Here is a 17,285-nt window from a genome sequence, read left to right on the forward strand (position 1 = left end):
GTCTGTTGTTGATTGTGACAAAAACAAACCTGAAGAAACAAATAAATAAACATAGGATATGAAAATTAATATAATAGTCTTAATTTACTTAAAGGTGTGGTTTATTTATTTGTTCAATATGTGGCACGGTGGAGAAACGAGGGCCCGGGCGGGATTTGATCCCCAGACTCCTGGGTGAGAGTCACGCGTGCTAACCAGTCAGGCAAAGGGACATCCCCTTGGCCAAGTAGACAGGGCGCATGATCAATCGGGACACTGTGACGGGACGCTCACACTGCCACAAATACATTTGCAGTGCTCTCTAGTGAACATTAGTGTCTCATGAGTCATTTCAAATATAAACTATGATGCTCCTGTTCTGAGATGCAGAGGTGGGCTGAAAACAGCTGGATTGCTCATTAGTAATTGTATCGATATGCCCACACGTTGCTTCTGATTGGCCTACAGAACCTGTTCAACCATGTTGCAAAGTCACCAACACACTCAATCTCCTATTTTAAAAACAGCCTTCATGTGGGCAGGTGCACACCAAGATGGGTGAGGTCATGAATGCAAATTCACAGTATGACATAGATATGTGAGGATTTTCAAATCCTTGAGTTTTACCATCAGTTTTCTATCAGAAGCTAATGCAGAAGGTAAGAGTAGGAGACTTTTTTCATGCTCAGCCTGCATGAAAACCTTTGAGTAACCGATTATGGTCAGAAATATTAATGTAATCATTTTTTAGCTGCTTTTAAATAGTTCTCAGTGGTCTTTAAACTAAGATTATGCTGTTTTTAGCCTAAATCACAAACCCCGTGCCATTTTCTAGTACTTAGTTTCTACATTGTGGCAGAGGACCGGGGTTCGAATCCAGGCTGGGCCAGATTTCTTCAGTTTAGTTCAGAAAGTTGGACCAAGCTCGCTCACACACAAGCCGGTCAGAGCACCGTGCAGCAGGTGGAGGACAGAATCGGACCGGTGGAGTGAAGGAAAGGCTCAGCAACAATCTGGACCACTGAGATCATCATCAGGAAATGTGTTTGTTCATTCTGGGTAAAAAAAAAAAAAGACTGTTAGCTTGTGTTGCTTAAAAGTCATCTGTCTGCTGCTCTGACCTCCTCCTTCACTCCACCTGCTGGGAGACGCACAGAAGTGAAACCGAGCGCACCCCCTCCCATCTGCTCTAACGGGAGATGCACAGAAGAGTAATGCGCGTACACACACACACACACACACACACACACACACACACACACACACACACACACACACACACACACACACACGTCTGGAAGCATTTATAGGGAAAACGTCCACCTGCTGCACAGCGCCACCGTCCTATCTGACTGGCTTGTGTACGAGCGAGCTCGGTCCAACTTTCTAAACTAATGTGAAGAAATCTGTCAGCTTTGTGTTCTGGAGCTGTGTGCTGGCTGTCTGCTCTGCTGCAGCAGCAGAATCTTCCTGGAGCTGCGTGAAGATTGCGTAAAACAGGTTTGCGATCTACTCTGAGCCCGGCTTCGCCCTCTCCCCAGGACCGAGTCCCGAACCACACATGGTGTAGTTCTGTTCAGGGGGAGGAGACGTGCTGGGTGCCGTAGCACCCTGTTGGGACCTCTGCTTTACATTGTCCTGTTCAGAACATATATTTATAATCTAAAATAATATTTATAACACATACGCCCTGTCATGGTTGAAAAATTATTTCCAAAATGAAAGTTGAACCGGGAATCGCACGGAGGTGAAGAGGCATACACGTTTTTCTGTCTCATTTGGATGTTTAATGACCTTCAGTGGACTTCTTATTACTGTATTAATATTACAGTACACACAGTAATACTTACTGTTTTACTGTAAAATTAAAGTGATGTTTCAGCCAATATCTCATACAGTTCAACCTGGAATTGGACCCAGTTCCCCTGGTGCCTTACCAGTTGATCTATCCATCCAGCTATCGGAGCTGCGGCTTTGCCCTCCGCCCATGACCGAGTGGTTTGGGACACGTGTGGCTCGAGACTCGGTTACAAAACAGCAGATTCAGCATGAAGCACTGGCGTTACTGCCCGGTAGATAACTGATGTGATGGGAAAACAGGTGGAATGTGCACCACTTTGGGCGCAGCGCAAGGTGAAACGTGCAACGGGCTTCAAAAGTGTTTTAGAAGAAAAGTCCATTTCTTTCTCCTGCCGGTTGCTAATGCAGTCTTCACTGGAATGCTGACTGCAAACCGGTGCATGTTTTTAAATGTCCCTGAGACCAAGGAAATGCATCCATTTTTGTCTAACACATCCTCCATCTTCTCTATTTCTCAGAGCCTGAGGGGCAGAGTGGAGTGGAGTTTGAGCCTCTGCCCACTGGGTTTTCTACCTCACAACCCCAGTCAGTTTTAGGCTGGATTTTATTTTTCATCTGCCACTCATTCACAGCGATTTGAATGCAGAAATACTCAGAAATGCAATTGTGAGCATAAATTTCTGTAGATGTGTCCTGAAGCGTAAGAAAAATGCCTCAAGAACATATTAAAACAGAAAAAAACACAATTTCCATTGGAATGGTCTTTAAAAAATGTTTTTTCAGTCAACCACACTCTTAAGTGTCATTAAAAAAGGGGCAATTTTTTTTTCAAATAAAACCCACAAGTGTTAACCATTGGGATGGAACGGTCAGAATATGTTGCATCCTAATTGTTGTATGATAATATATTTGTCTGCCTCAACTATCTTAATGTTGTGCTTTGGAAAGTGTTGTACTATGTAGAAATGTTGACACCAATTTGTGTTCTGTTATTGAATCAATTAAAAAATGATTTAATTACTGTTTTTCTTTCGTGTGGTGCAATTCAACCTCCGACTGCTAGGTGGCAGCAGTTTTACCGCCTTCGTTCTGACAAAACAACGACATCTTGTGATAACACTGAATGTTGAGGGTTTTCAACAAATGCGACTGAACCACTCCATCAAATTTCTTTTGTTTTCCTTTTCTCCACAAAAAATATATAGCTGTACTGTGATGGACAGAAGACGGAAGCTGCCAGGCTCTGAGGGTGTGGTGATTGGACACCAGCTGGTCCTCGTTATGGATAACGAGGCCAGGGAGGATAAAAGGGTGACAGGTCTACGGAGAGGTGTGCGTGGTCGACCTGTCATTGTGGCATCGGACTTTGGGGGGTGGGGTAGTTCGCAGTTCGTTAGGGCTGCCGGACAACTGGTTTTATGAGAGAGGGCTTGGGGCCATAGTGTTTTATTATTGTGTCTTATTGTTGATCGTGTAATAAAGTGTATCGTTTTATGAGTTGTTGCCTACTGGTGGTGTTTTCAGGTTCTGTCTGGAGGGCAAGATATTCTGCCCGTGCGCCCACTGCAACTTACATTACAGTACTATGTTAGAATGTTGTTGAGAGGCATGAAAAAATGTTTAAAGCTAGCTTGTTTTGCAGAATTGCTATTGTAGCTTTAAGGTCACAACACATTGTCCCCCTGTACACATATCGTGTCTGAAAGACCTCTGATGCTCCATCATCTGCAGAAATCGTTAAAACGTGTGTTAGTTCTCACTATCGCCTCAGAAACCAACCAGTTGTGACAGTTTACCTGTTACTGTGAACTTTTCTGCCGTCATTGTGACTTCCTCCTCCTCTGCGGAGAACAGAAGATTCCTGCTGTCCCTGCTTCGCACCTCCAGCCTTTGACACTGAGCCTCCACAGATTCAGGCCCTGCAAAAACAAAATGAGAACTAAGCACAACGAAGCAGATAAATAAAGCACAAGACAACAACTTTACTGTAACTGAATGCTTTAACTTTCTACTCATGCTGTCTACAATCAATAGCTCATGATGTTAATAAGCAGGCCATTTGGTTGCCGGTGATCGTCAGTCATCACAATGACTTCAGTCATTTGGGCTGACTGATGGTTCAACTTGACAAAAAGAATCTACTGACCTTTCATCAAGAAAAGGAGAAGAGCAAAGTTGAACTCTTTCAGGGAACTTGGAATCCTTGTCTTAAGATATTAAGAAATTATATGAACACAGTTACTAATCTGACCTAATTAAATATCTATTATTTATCTATGTAGGATGTCCCTCCATCAGCAGCCCGGAACACTACATTTTACCGTGTAAAGGTACCGGATGATGACGAGCAACAAAGAAAACACTGGAAATTTACCCACTGAGAGCTGACCAGTCAGTTGGCCTTGGTTGTTTCTAGCATTCAGAGTTACGTTCTTATCCGACCGTAACAGCAACGAGCTGCCCTGCGGGAACAACGGAAGCAAGAAGGAAACAAAATTCAGTGGGAAACAGAACAAAACAAACCTAGATTAAATTTACTTAATACAAGTCAAATCTTAAGCATCAAGCAGGCTTGTGGGAGTTATTTTTAACAGTCAAATTTTAAATAAATATCTTTTAAATCCCACAGAAAGCCCATTTGATATAACAACCATTTTAAAGCAAGATGTAGCCTACAGAGGAAAGTTATTGTAGAGGTTGAAACATTGAAACATTTGTTGGGTGGATGAAGATGTGGCTTTTGCATCAGTACCACATGTAGGCGTTTACCTCTCTCATCTGAAGGCATCTCAGCTCCAGAAATGCTTTGCTTTTTTGAACTTTTGCATTTCGTAGGTTTACGACTTTTTGACATTAGAAAGATGGCACATTTGTGTGTGACGCTGCGTACATGCTGATCAGGACTTTTTGGTTTAAAGTCAGACAACTCTGCAACACAAGCTCACTGTGAAGGAACTACAGAGTCTTCTTACAGACATTAAAGCCATTCACATATCTATATACTTATGTTTATCTAAAACACCAGGAGCCTTGAAGCCACACTTGTGTATCTAAAAAAAATTGTATAACCTCTTTTTATTCATCCATAAAGTGACAATTTGTAGTTTTTATCATTAATCTCTGGAAGAATCCATAAAAATGTTGAAAATGAATGAAATGATGCCTAGTTGTTGAAATATTTGGTGGCTTCGTAACATATAACCATAAAAATCAGGTCTAAAATACATGGATGTGGGTCTTATCTCTGGGCGAAGCCATATTAGACGCCATATTTCCCTCTATGGGAGCTTGTGAGAATAAAACGCATTTACTGATTTGTAACAAACGGTTACAAAACTTTCGCCATTCATAAACCTTGTTATTTTACACATTTACCTCTTCATTTGTTGCAAGTGATGAAAGCGAGTCTGGTGCGCTTGTCATTTTGCCGGATGTTGTGCTCCCAGGGATTTTTTACCCTAATTTGTAAAGATTTAGGTAATTACTGTCCCCTATCACCTGGGAAAATGCACATTGTAACTTAAAGCAAAAAATATGTATCAGCAAAACAAATAATTTTGTTACTGTGTTATATGAATGTGGTTTTACATATTACTAAAGTGAACTTGAAGGCAGCCGAGATCTGACATTATTTAAAATTCTCAATAAATACAAAATAATTTCTATGGGGAGCTGAAAGCTCAGTTACTAAATGGTTATTCTGGTTTCCAGACAATGTGTCAAGGCTGCTTTGTGGATTTTTTTATTGGCATCTGCACCTAGCAGAACAAGTTGTAACACACATACTAAAAACACCTAAAACCTGTCAGTGTTCTAGTGAAGGGCTAGCTGAAAACAGATGCTATTTTATTTTAACCTCCAGAGAAAGCCTGCTACTACACTCAACAAAAATATAAACGCAACACCTTTGTTTCTGCTCCGATTTTTCATGAGATGGACTTAAAGATCTAAAATTCATTCCAGATACACAATATTACCATTTCTCTCGAACATTGTTCACAAATCAGTCTAAATGTGTGATAGTGAGCACTTCTGCTTTGCTGAGATAATCCATCCCACCTCACAGGTGTGCCACATCAAGATGCTGATCCGACATCATGAGTAGTGCAGAGGTGTACCTTATACTGCCCACAATAAAAGGCCACCTTGGAATGTGCAGTTTTTTTGCTTTATTGGGGGTCTGGGGACTCAGAACCGGTCAGTATCTGGTGAGACCACCATTGTGAGTTTGGGGAGAATTTCACAAAGACAAAAAAGAAACACGTAGAATGCAAAATGTGCAAAGTGAAACTCTCCTTTCACGGGAGCACATCAGCGATGAACAAGCACCTTAAAAGGAAGCAGTCCTGGCGGAGAGCAAAGAGTCGCCTCTGTAAGCTAATTACCTCTCGTTAGCTGCTAACATCAACAGAGAATTGCTTGTATTCCTAGGTGTAGCAACAACAGTAGTGATGGCGATTTTATTACCTTTAGAAAACGTATGTATGTCACATATTTGCTCTATTGTACAAATGCTAATGATTATTTAATCCTGCTACGTTACATTGTTAAAAAATTGTGCTCCTCCTCTTCAATGAACGAGTATCTCACAACGCCATAAATGACTATTTTAGCTTGATACATTTGCAAGCATGAGTCATTTTTGTGTACAATTTATTTTTGGTTTTAGGTGCCTACCTCCATTTGATTACTCCTCCTTGAACCGTCACCTTATCGTGGTGGAGGAGTTTGAGTGCCCTAATGATCCTAGGAGCTATGTTGTCTGGGGCACTTAGTGCCCCTGGTAGGGTCTCCCATGACAAATTGGTCTTAGGTGAAGGGTGAGACAAAGAACGGTTCGAAGGATCTTTCATGGCGGTTAAAATGAAGAGTCGGAGTACCCGGCCCGGAGGGTTACCGGGGTCCCACCCTGGAGCCAGGCCTGGGGTTGGGGCCCGTGAGCGAGCGCCTGGTGGCCGGGCTTTCGCCCATGGGGCCCGGCCGGGCCCAGCCCGAACCGGATACATGGGCTCGTCCAACTGTGGACCCACCACCCGCAGGAGGAACATGAAGGGTCCGGTGCAATGCGAATCGGGTGGCAGACCAAGGCGGGAGCCTTGGCGGTCCAATCCCCGGACAAGAAAACTAGTTTTTGGGACATGGAACGTCACCTCGCTGGCGGGGAAGGAGCCGGAGCTTGTGGCAGAGGTTGAGCGGTACCGGCTAGATATAGTCGGACTCACCTCGACACATTGCATTGGCTCTGGAACCCGAGACCTGGAGAGGGGTTGGACACTCTACTTTGCTGGAGTTGCTCCGGGTGAGAGGCGGAGGGCTGGGGTTGGCTTTTTGTTAGCTCCGAGACTCTCTGCCTGTGTGTTGGGGTTTACCCCGGGGGACAAGAGGGTAGCTTCCTTGCGCCTTCGGGTCGGGGAACGGGTCCTGACTGTTGTTTGTGCTTATGGGCCAAATATCAGTTCAGAGTACCCACCCTTTTTGGAGTCCCTGGGACGAGTGCTAGATAGTGCTCCATCAGGGGACTCCATTGTCCTGCTGGGGGACTTCAATGCTCACGTGGGCAATGACAGCTTGACCTGGAGGGGTGTGATTGGGAGGAACGGCCCACCTAATCTGAACTCGAGCGGTGTTTTGTTATTGGACTTCTGTGCAAGCCGCAGTTTGGCCATAACGAACACCATGTTCGAACATAAGGATGCCCACCGGTACACTTGGTACCAGGGCAGCCTAGGTCACAGGTCGATGATAGATTTTGTAGTCGTATCATCTGACCTGCGGCCGTATGTTTTGGACACCCGAGTGAAGAGAGGGGCGGAGCTGTCAACTGATCACCACCTGGTGGTGAGTTGGATCAGATGGCAAGGGAACATGCCGCGTAGACCTGGCAGACCCAAACGCATAGTGAGGGTCTGCTGGGAACGCCTGGCAGAAGAACCTGTCAAGACGGTCTTCAACTCCCACCTCCGGCAGAGCTTTGACCACGTCCCGAGAGCAGTGGGGGACATTGAGTCCGAGTGGGCCTTGTTCCACTCTGCGATTGTCGAGGCGGCTGTTGCTAGCTGTGGCCGTAAGGTGGCCGGTGCCAGTCGTGGTGGCAACCCCCGTACCCGCTGGTGGACACCAGAGGTTCGGGGAGCCGTCAGGCTGAAGAAGGAGGCCTACAGGGCGTGGCTGGTCTGTGGGTCTCCGGAGGCAGCAGACAGGTACCGGATAGCCAAGCGGGGTGCAGCAGTGGCAGTTGCCGAGGCAAAATCTCGGGCGTGGGAGGAGTTTGGTGAGGCCATGGAGAAAGACTATCGATCGGCTCCAAAGAGGTTCTGGCAAACTGTCCGGCGCCTCAGGAGAGGAAGGCAGCAACTCGCTCACACTGTTTACAGTGGGGATGGGGAGCTGCTGACGTCAACTGAGGCTATAGTCGGACGGTGGAAGGAATACTTTGAGGAGCTCCTCAATCCCACCAATGCGCATTCCGAGGAGGAACCAGAGCTGGGAGGCCTGGGGATGGACTGTCCGATCTCGGGGGCAGAAGTTGCTGAGGTAGTCAAACAACTACACAGCGGCGGAGCCCCGGGGGCGGATGAGGTTCGTCCTGGGTATCTCAAGGCTATGGATGTTGTAGGGCTGTCATGGTTGACACGTCTCTACAACATTGCGTGGTCATCGGGGGCAGTTCCTAGGGAGTGGCAGACCGGGGTGGTGGTCCCCATCTTTAAGAAGGGTGACCTGAGGGTGTGTTCCAACTATAGGGGGATCACACTCCTCAGCCTCCCTGGAAAGGTCTACGCCAAGGTACTGGAGAGGAGGGTCCGATCGATAGTTGAATCTCAGATAGAGGAGGAGCAATGTGGTTTTCGTCCTGGCCGTGGAACTGTGGACCAGCTCTATACCCTTGCAAGGGTGATGGAGGGGGCATGGGAGTTTGCCCAACCAATCCACATGTGTTTTGTGGATTTGGAGAAGGCTTATGACCGTGTCCCCAGGGGCACCCTGTGGGGGACGCTCCAGGAGTATGGGGTGGGTGGCTTTCTGTTAAGGGCCATTCAGTCCCTTTACCAGAGGAGCGTGAGTTTGGTCCGCATAGCCGGTAGTAAGTCGGACCTGTTCCCAGTGAGGGTTGGACTCCGCCAGGGCTGCCCTTTGTCACCGGTTCTGTTCATCACTTTTATGGACAGAATTTCTAGACGCAGCCGTGGTGTGGAGTGTGTCGAGTTTGGTGGCAGGAGAATCTCGTCTCTGCTTTTTGCGGATGATGTGGTCCTCCTAGCTTCATCCAGCTCTGACCTTCAGCTCTTGCTGGGTAGGTTCGCGGCCGAATGTGAAGCGGCTGGGATGAGGATCAGCACCTCCAAATCTGAGACCATGGTTCTCGACCGGAAAAGGGTGGCTTGCCACCTCCGGGTCGGGGGAGAGGTCCTACCTCAAGTGGAGGAGTTTAAGTATCTCGGGGTCTTGTTCACGAGTGAGGGTAGGAGGGATCGGGAGATCGACAGGCGGATTGGTTCGGCGTCTGCAGTGATGCGGACGCTGAGCCGATCTGTCGTGGGGAAGAGGGAGCTGAGCCAGAAAGCCAGGCTCTCGATTTACCGGTCGATCTACGTCCCAATCCTCACCTATGGTCATGAGCTTTGGGTAATGACCGAAAGAACGAGATCGCGGATACAAGCGGCCGAAATGAGTTTCCTCCGTAGGGTGGCCGGGCTCAGCCTTAGAGATAGGGTGAGGAGCTCGGACATTCGGGAGGGACTCGGAGTAGAACCGCTGCTCCTCCGGATCGAAAGGAGCCAGTTGAGGTGGTTTGGGCATCTGGTCAGGATGCCTCCTGGACGCCTCCCCGGGGAGGTGTTTCGGGCATGTCCTGCCGGCAGAAGGCCCCCGGGTCGACCCAGGACACGTTGGAGAGGTTACATCTCCAATCTGGTCCGGGAACGCCTTGGGGTCCTGCCGGAGGAGCTGGTGGACAAGGCCGGGGAGAGGACGGCCTGGAGCTCCCTAGTTGGGATGCTGCCCCCGCGACCCGGACCCGGATAAGCGGAGGAAGACGAGACGAGACGAGACATAACTGATCACTCTTCAAATTAATGATGGGTCTATTAGATCATCCTGGTGCAATAAGCTAAACTTGACAAGATTAGTCGACTAATCGTCAAAATAACTGGCGATTAGTCGACTATTAAAGTGGTCGTTTGTGGCAGCCTTAAACATTACTGGCCTCACTGAGAAGCATTCATTATCATTAATGGATCGTTAATTCTGATGGTAATTATCTTATTAGGGAGGCTGTCTTATACGCCATGATCAGAGAAGATAGGAGGAGAAACAGGAACTGATCCAAGTCTTAAACCTGGTTCACAAAGCAGGATGATTGTTGCAAATTTTGACCCGATCGTCCCCTGCTGACAATCATACATGCCCGATTACAATAAAGGCTGTAAAGATAATCTTATTAGATATTCCTGCCGTATGTGGTGGTAAGAGGGCTCTGGTCTGCTTGGAAGAATGTCGGGACAGCTCTGGTTATAGGCTTTCGAGCATGTTGGAGTGCCTTGGTCTGATTTTTGGGGACAAACAAGCGCACTGCCTGTTGAACAAAATCACAAATCGTTTACTTTCCCGTCCGAATGGGGAATGTTCCTGTGTGGAATCAGTTTACATGTTGTGTGTACTTTTGCTGTGTGGCCCTACACCACTCACTGACTTGATTTTACAACACTCATTTTGTGTCCACAGATTTCAGTTTGTATTAGCTCTTAAAGTAGATTTCTGGAGTTTTCTACTTTCAGAAATTACATATGGTTTTTCAGAAATCCGTAAACGTGATCATCTTATCATGTACTGTAATATAATGTAAGCAATACGTCTTCTTTGTTTTTTTTATAAGCACGCCCCCTGCCCCACAGAGCTCCGAGCAATAGGAACTGAGTTCTTCAAATTTACGGATTACCTCGTCTGATAAAGAGTTGATGAACTTTTCACAGACAAGAAAGTCTCTAAAATATAAATATATGAGAACACAACATGACATGAGAATAATACTTGTAAATCAACATGTTTTAGCTCTGTTTGTCGGCTACAGAAGCACATCTTAAAAAAACAGAGTAACAGACTTTTTGTGTGATATGCTTGTCAGCCACTAGATGGTGCCATCGGAAAACTCGGAAAGAGACTTTAATACTCATGACATTTACAGACACCATGTGCTCGTTTTATGCAAATATTGCATTGTATTGCAGTCTTTGAATTTCATCTAACTGCCCCTTTGCAACTTGGTAGTGCAAAACTTCGCAGAGGTCATGTGGTTCATTTTCATTCCCTCCGTGCTCCTTTCAAAGATCAAGGCACATCATGAACACAAGTTCACCAGAAAGTACGGGATCGTGAAGAAATTAGCGTTCTTGATTTATGGCATCGCTTTAAAGAGTTTGTTGGTCTTAAACTGTTTTCTTTAGGGACTACAACTGAGAAGTTCTTTCTCTCCCAAACACTTCCCTGAGATCACATGAAAGGATTTTTAGACACTGTGCTCGTAACGGAAGGTCAAGTGTGGATCAAAGTGAAAGCGCATAAATGGAAGGAGCAGGGGAGCGCCGAGCCCCCATCAGACTGAAAAATTACCGCGGCGGCAGGAAGGCAAAGGCTGCCTCACTGCATACAATGAATAACATCTCAGACAAAAAGCTGAACCTGACTCGCTGCTTTTACAAGAGTTTCGAAGGAAGCAGTTCTTCATGTTAACGCTGCTTTTTCTCTCCGGTAGCAAGTTGGTCTAAAATTCAAAAAAAGATTAAAAGCAGTGTTCAGGAATTTTACAGGAATCCAAACTAAGAATTAGCATAAACCTATTTAGACTGTGATTATTTGTTCTCCTATATAATTATCTGCATACTTCCATAATAAACAGAAGAACTTATTTTTATTTAAATTCTTCACTTAAAAATACAGTCTTGAAGGTTTTTGCATGTTCGTTTCAGGATGTGTACAAGCATAATTCCACATCTGCTTTTTCTAATTAAAACACCCCTTTGACTAGAGAGTAATACTCAGAGTAATTATCCAAATCAAAGTGGTTTTAGCACACTGGGAAATGTTCTTCTGATGTAACGCTGCTGTTTGCTGCATCAGCTGATTGAGTTTAACAAGCAGAAGGTTTCAGCTGGCTGGTGCAGGTGTAAAATCCCGGAATAATGCTCCCAATCATCTCTGACACTCATCAGATGCAAGCAGGTGAGACTGAGAGAGGAAGAAGTTTCCCTCCAAATAAAGCTATAACTGCATCTGCCGCTATTTATAGATCAGTCAGACTCCCCGGAGACAACAACGAGAGCTAGCAGTTTGATCAACCATTTATGGACTCGCACAGTTTATCCAACAAATGTGTTTATTTTTAAATTCAGAACAAAAATGTTCTTTTCTGCTTAGTTTTAAACGATTAACTTTTCATGCAGAGAGTCATAAATATCCAAACATCAGTGCTCTCACACAGAAAAAGCTTTACTGCATTGCATTGTTAGTGAAGAGGACATTTTAATAAAGCATCAGACGTTCGCCCGAGAATCCAGATCCTCATTTGCCGATGCAAAGTTGATGCTGAGATACGAGCTAAGGTGGAAGAAGAAGAACGCCACACCAAAATGGCCGGCATGTCCAAACAAAGAGCGTGCACCAGGTGGGAACAAGCTGAGTCCCGCAGAATCTCCTGGACAGAGCTTTGGAAAGCCGAGCCTGTTCGGATCAAATTCCTTGTCCAGTCCATCTATGATGTCCTCCCAAGCCCAGCCAACCTACACATCTGGGGACTGGCAGACACTCCCGAGTGCAAGCTGTGCCAGAAGAGAGGCACCCTGGAGCACATCTTAAGCAGTTGCTCAAAAGCGATAGGGGAGGGACGCTACCGCTGGCACCATGACCAGGTGCTTAAAGCGTTGGCGGACTCAATCTGCACAGCAATCCAGCACAGCAAGACCCAGGCAGCTCCCCAACAAGCTATCACCTTTGTTAAAGCAGGGCAGAAGGCACAATACCACCGGCCTAGAGCCCTGCACGGGCCTAAAATCTCAGCCTGTGTCCGGCCTGGCCCGAGGGGGTGGAGCCCCAGCCTGACCCAGTCCGAAAAGGTTTTCAGCATTCTCTGGCCCGCCAAGAGCCCGACTTTTTTTTAACCTTTCGTAATGTTTTAGCGTGATGGAATGCTCAGTATTCTATTTATCTGTGGGAAGCGTTCTGCAGTGAAAAAAAAAAGAAAGAAAAGAAAGAAAAACAGCATCGATGCAGCTTTTTTTCTAACAGAGCGTATTTTTCAAGCGGCAGATGAAATTTACGAACACTATTAATTGGATGCGTTTGTAAATTTAATCTGCTCTGAAAATGCGCTCTTGTGCAATCAGAAAAAAAAGCAGCATTCAAATTTTCTAACTGCAGAGCGCATTTTCAGAGCGGCAGATCAAATAAACGCTCTGAAAATGCCCTCTGCAGTCTGAAAAAAACTCTGCAAGGAATGCTGTAGTTTTTTTTAACTGCAGAGCAAATTTATTCACAGAAAAATAGAATGCTGCCGTTTTCATGAGAATAAATGAATGGTTTCTGACATATCAAAGTGGACATAAAATGGCACGTTAGAATAGGGGCACATGTTTCAATCAGCAGTTTGAGAATTCGTTTATATAGGCGCATTTATAAACCACACAGACCTTAGCTGAGCTAACGGGTGCCGGTGCGTGAGAAGCAGGCAGGTGCTGCTGCGTTCAAGAGTTTCAGTTTTTTTTAATGAATTCGGTTAAAAATAAAGGCACCCGGCCCGGCCTGTGTCCGAGGTAATTACACAGTCGTTGGCCCGAAGCCCGGCCCTCGGGCTGTCGGGCCGGGCCGACCCGAGGGCCTAGGGCTTCAGTGCAGGGCTCTACACTGGCCCAGCTCCCAAGGGGGGCTTCTCTCTACCGCTCGCGATTGGCAGTTTCAAGTTGATGTTGGTAGACAGCTCAATTTTCCAGAAAACATCACAGATATGTCTCTCTGCCCAGATATGGTGATAACATCTGAGTCCACCAAGCAAGTGGTCATCCTAGAACTGAGCTCCTTGGGAAGACCGTATCAAAGAGGCCCACGAGCGAAAGAGGGCCAAGTATGCAGTGCTGAGCTCGGAGTGCCGGAACAACGGCTGAAAGTTCGCTGTGAGCCTGTCAAGGTGCCGAGGCTTTGCTGGCCACTCACTGCAGCGAACCCTCAAACTCCTTGGAGAAAGCCACCAAAACCATCCTCGAGGCCGCAGAGAGGGCCTCGCGGTGGCTGTGGATCCGCAGGGGCGATCCGTGGAACAATAGGCCACTTGGACCAACACATTCTCACACCCTAAGCGTCGGAAACAAACGCTTGGTCAGCCGCCCTCCACGTCAGACCCCAGATGTCAAAAGTGCCCATTTTCGTTACTTATGTGCAAAAAGGGGTTTTTCCCTTTTGTAACTGCAGATCCCAATGCAGCGTAAAACTGACGTGATTAGATACCCGCTGATGCGGCACTGAACCAGCTCGTTTACCCGCACCTAAACCTGAAATGCGGCACCTAACCAGCTCGTTTAACCGCACCTAAACCTTAACGTTTCACTATTTATAACCTTCCCCTCACCCTCATCCAAACCTTAACCCTCATTTAACCGATGCGGCACCGAACCAGCTCGTTTAACCGCACCTAAACCTGAAATGCGGCACCTAACCAGCTCATTTAACCGCACCTAAACCTTAACGTTTCACTATTTATAACCTTCCCCTCTCCCTCATCCTAACCTTAACCCTCTTGCTACCTAAAACGTTACTCTCACTGTGATCAAGCGTTTGTTTCCCATGCATTCTGACTCTGACAGTCACGAGTCTGACCATGAATTTTCGTATTTGCCGCCCAAGGGGAACGTTAGAACATACCATCTGGTGAGGGGGAGGTTACAAATACCCTCTACTTTTGACCTCCACCGTGGTAGTTGAAACCTCCCCCTCGCGTTGGCTCGGTCCAAACTCGACCACTGACGAGGCGGCTCCCACCGTTCACTTCATAGAGCCGGCTTTTAGAGCGACCGACACATCACTAACATGTTCGCTAGCAAGATGGTTAAGGTTAGGATGAGGGTGAGGGGAAGGTTAAATAAGAGGATAAGGTTAAGGTGAGGTACAATGAGCTTGTTTGGTGCCCTGGCTGCGGACATTCCATCGCGTCAGTTTTACGCTGCATTGGGATCTGCAGTCAAATAAGGGAAAAACCCCTTTTCGCACATAAGTAACGAAAAAGGGCACTTTTGGCGTCAGGGGTCTGACGTGGAGGGTGGCTGACCAAGCGTTTGTTTTTGACGCGCTGGGAGTGAGAATGTGTTGCTTGGACACAAGCTGGAGACTGATCACCCCCAGCTGGGTCCCCCGGGTGAGGGTGTATGAAGATTAAAGACCCGAAACACCCTATGACCCCGGGTTCATCACTGATAACGTGTCCAAGTAGCACTGGAAGGTGTATTCAAATTCATGCACTAGCAATGCTCCATTGGAACCCTGCTACCCCGCCCGGTATAGTGGCTGGCCAATCACAGCCCATTTATTTAAAAAAATGATTTAATAATTTATGGGTTTCTTCATGTATTATGTAGTTCTTCCACAATGTAATGATGGACTGCCCTGTTGACTGACATCCGTAGCGGTGAGTATGTCTTTGCCCAAAAGCATGCACAGACAGTTTGAAAGACAACGTGGATCCCGCCCATGGACATTATTTTCACTTTAGAAGTGTGTGTGTGTGTGTGTGTGTGTGTGTGGGGGGGGGGGATCTTTACAGTATGTTCTACTGGGAAACAGGCTTCAACACAAATGGTTGTTTTCTGCTTGGTTCTATAGCTCAACCAGTGTCAATTTAATATAAAGTAATATTGTTCTTGGATGGTAAAAAGTGCAGGGGTCAAAACTTGACTTTGAAAAAGTGGGGGGACATGCCCCCCCCCCCCCCCCCCCCAAATTACGTCCATGATCCCGCCCCACCACTGTCTATGGGTGGTGGCAACTGTTTCTTTGTCCAGAAACTGCAAAGTTATGTGGCCTCTGCAGGAAGTTTTTTTAATAGGCATACAAGGTAGAGAAAGGGTGGATGAAATGCACTCAGAATTACTTTATCACAGTAGCTTTATAAAGTCTTCATGGCTTTTCAGTTCAGTTCCTCTTTGCAGCTTGTGTTAAGGCACTTTTATAAGGTGTAATCAAGCAAAGGGTCAGATACTTTCTTTATATGCTTAATGACTGATTTTACTTACATGAGTCAATCTACAAAATAAGAGCCAAAAAACTGGCTGCTTATTCGATCCCAGCTGTTCTTTGTTCAACTATAATGTGTGCAAACAAGTATTAATTAATAATCGGTAGTGCTTGTTGAGCCGTTTCAAACCTTTCGAATGCATCTTTTAGGAATCCAAAACAATTACTATCAGTTAAAATTCTATCAGTTGTAGTAATTTATAGTAAATAAAAAAGGTTTAATAAAGAGGGCATCCCATATTTTTTTTAAAAAAGTAATGAAATAGTTATTTTTCTTGGTAATGAAATAATTTTAGAATCTTGTAACTCAGTAACTGAGTTACTTTTTTGATGAGGTAATTAGTAACACTAACATTCCCAACACTGATGACAGCAATTTAAAAAGTTCAAAGACAACTTGTTGCACCTGAACAGAGCAGACATTGAGTTTTATGACATTGGGAATAGCTGGCGTTGTACATTTATTAGTACTTGTGTTATTCCATGAGTAAAATTAAGAATCCCCACCAATAACTTTTTTATTTTAAATTTGTAACTGTAATTGTTGCCAATTACAGTTACGTTGAGCTAAAACGAGGGTATTTTCTCAGGGCATCCATTAATTATCACATGAAATAAGCTCAAAGATTGTAACTGCAGCGTGAAAACAATATTCTTATGGCTTATCACTATGTCCACAGCTGTTTTTGATATATTCTTATTGAATTATGTGGTTTAAGTAATACAAGACATAAAACAGACTGATGTACTGCATTTAATCCCTGATCTCTGTACTCGTCGTACGTCCTCAGGTGATGGATGCAGAGACTCTTGTAACACAATATCTGTGGTGATGATAGATACGAGTCAGACAAGCGCCTGTGAAACGAGACAGTAAAACTGTCGGCTGATTGTATTGTAGCAGGAGTAAAATACTGGCATCGCACTTCATTAACCTTGAACAACTACTATGGTCTTCACATACTTTGTTGTTAAATACCGGTTGGCTTAACTAGTGAACAAAAGGGGCAGTTGAGTTGTTTCTTCCCCTGCCATTCAAAATTGGACTCACTATTGAGCTTTGTCCCTCAAAATTCAAATTCAAGACGAACCCCTCATTGTCAGCACTGAAGTTTGCCATGTCTAATAATTTTAATGAAATGGCACCACCTAAATAAAATTGCAGCGATACGTCAGCGTGGAGTCGTTTGGGTGATGCTTGCAGGGATCCTACAGAGAGGTTGATTTGTGCGGGA

At 45.5% G+C, this 17,285-nt stretch overlaps 1 protein-coding gene across 1 annotated transcript in view; it reads right to left on the reverse strand.

Annotated features, from left to right (window-relative positions):
* Window positions 1-17,285, reverse strand: part of LOC107377423 (zeta-sarcoglycan) — a 77,878-nt gene that overhangs the window by 32,614 nt on the left and 27,979 nt on the right. The window contains exons 4-5 of the mRNA XM_054747819.2: window positions 4,154-4,241; window positions 3,576-3,698 (exon numbers count right to left, since the gene is read on the reverse strand). Coding sequence (XP_054603794.2) covers window positions 3,576-3,698; window positions 4,154-4,241 — 211 coding nt within the window. The remainder of the gene's footprint in view (window positions 1-3,575; window positions 3,699-4,153; window positions 4,242-17,285) is intronic.

Source organism: Nothobranchius furzeri, chromosome 2 (assembly GCF_043380555.1).
Source record: "Nothobranchius furzeri strain GRZ-AD chromosome 2, NfurGRZ-RIMD1, whole genome shotgun sequence".
Classification (NCBI taxonomy): Eukaryota; Metazoa; Chordata; class Actinopteri; order Cyprinodontiformes; family Nothobranchiidae; genus Nothobranchius; species Nothobranchius furzeri.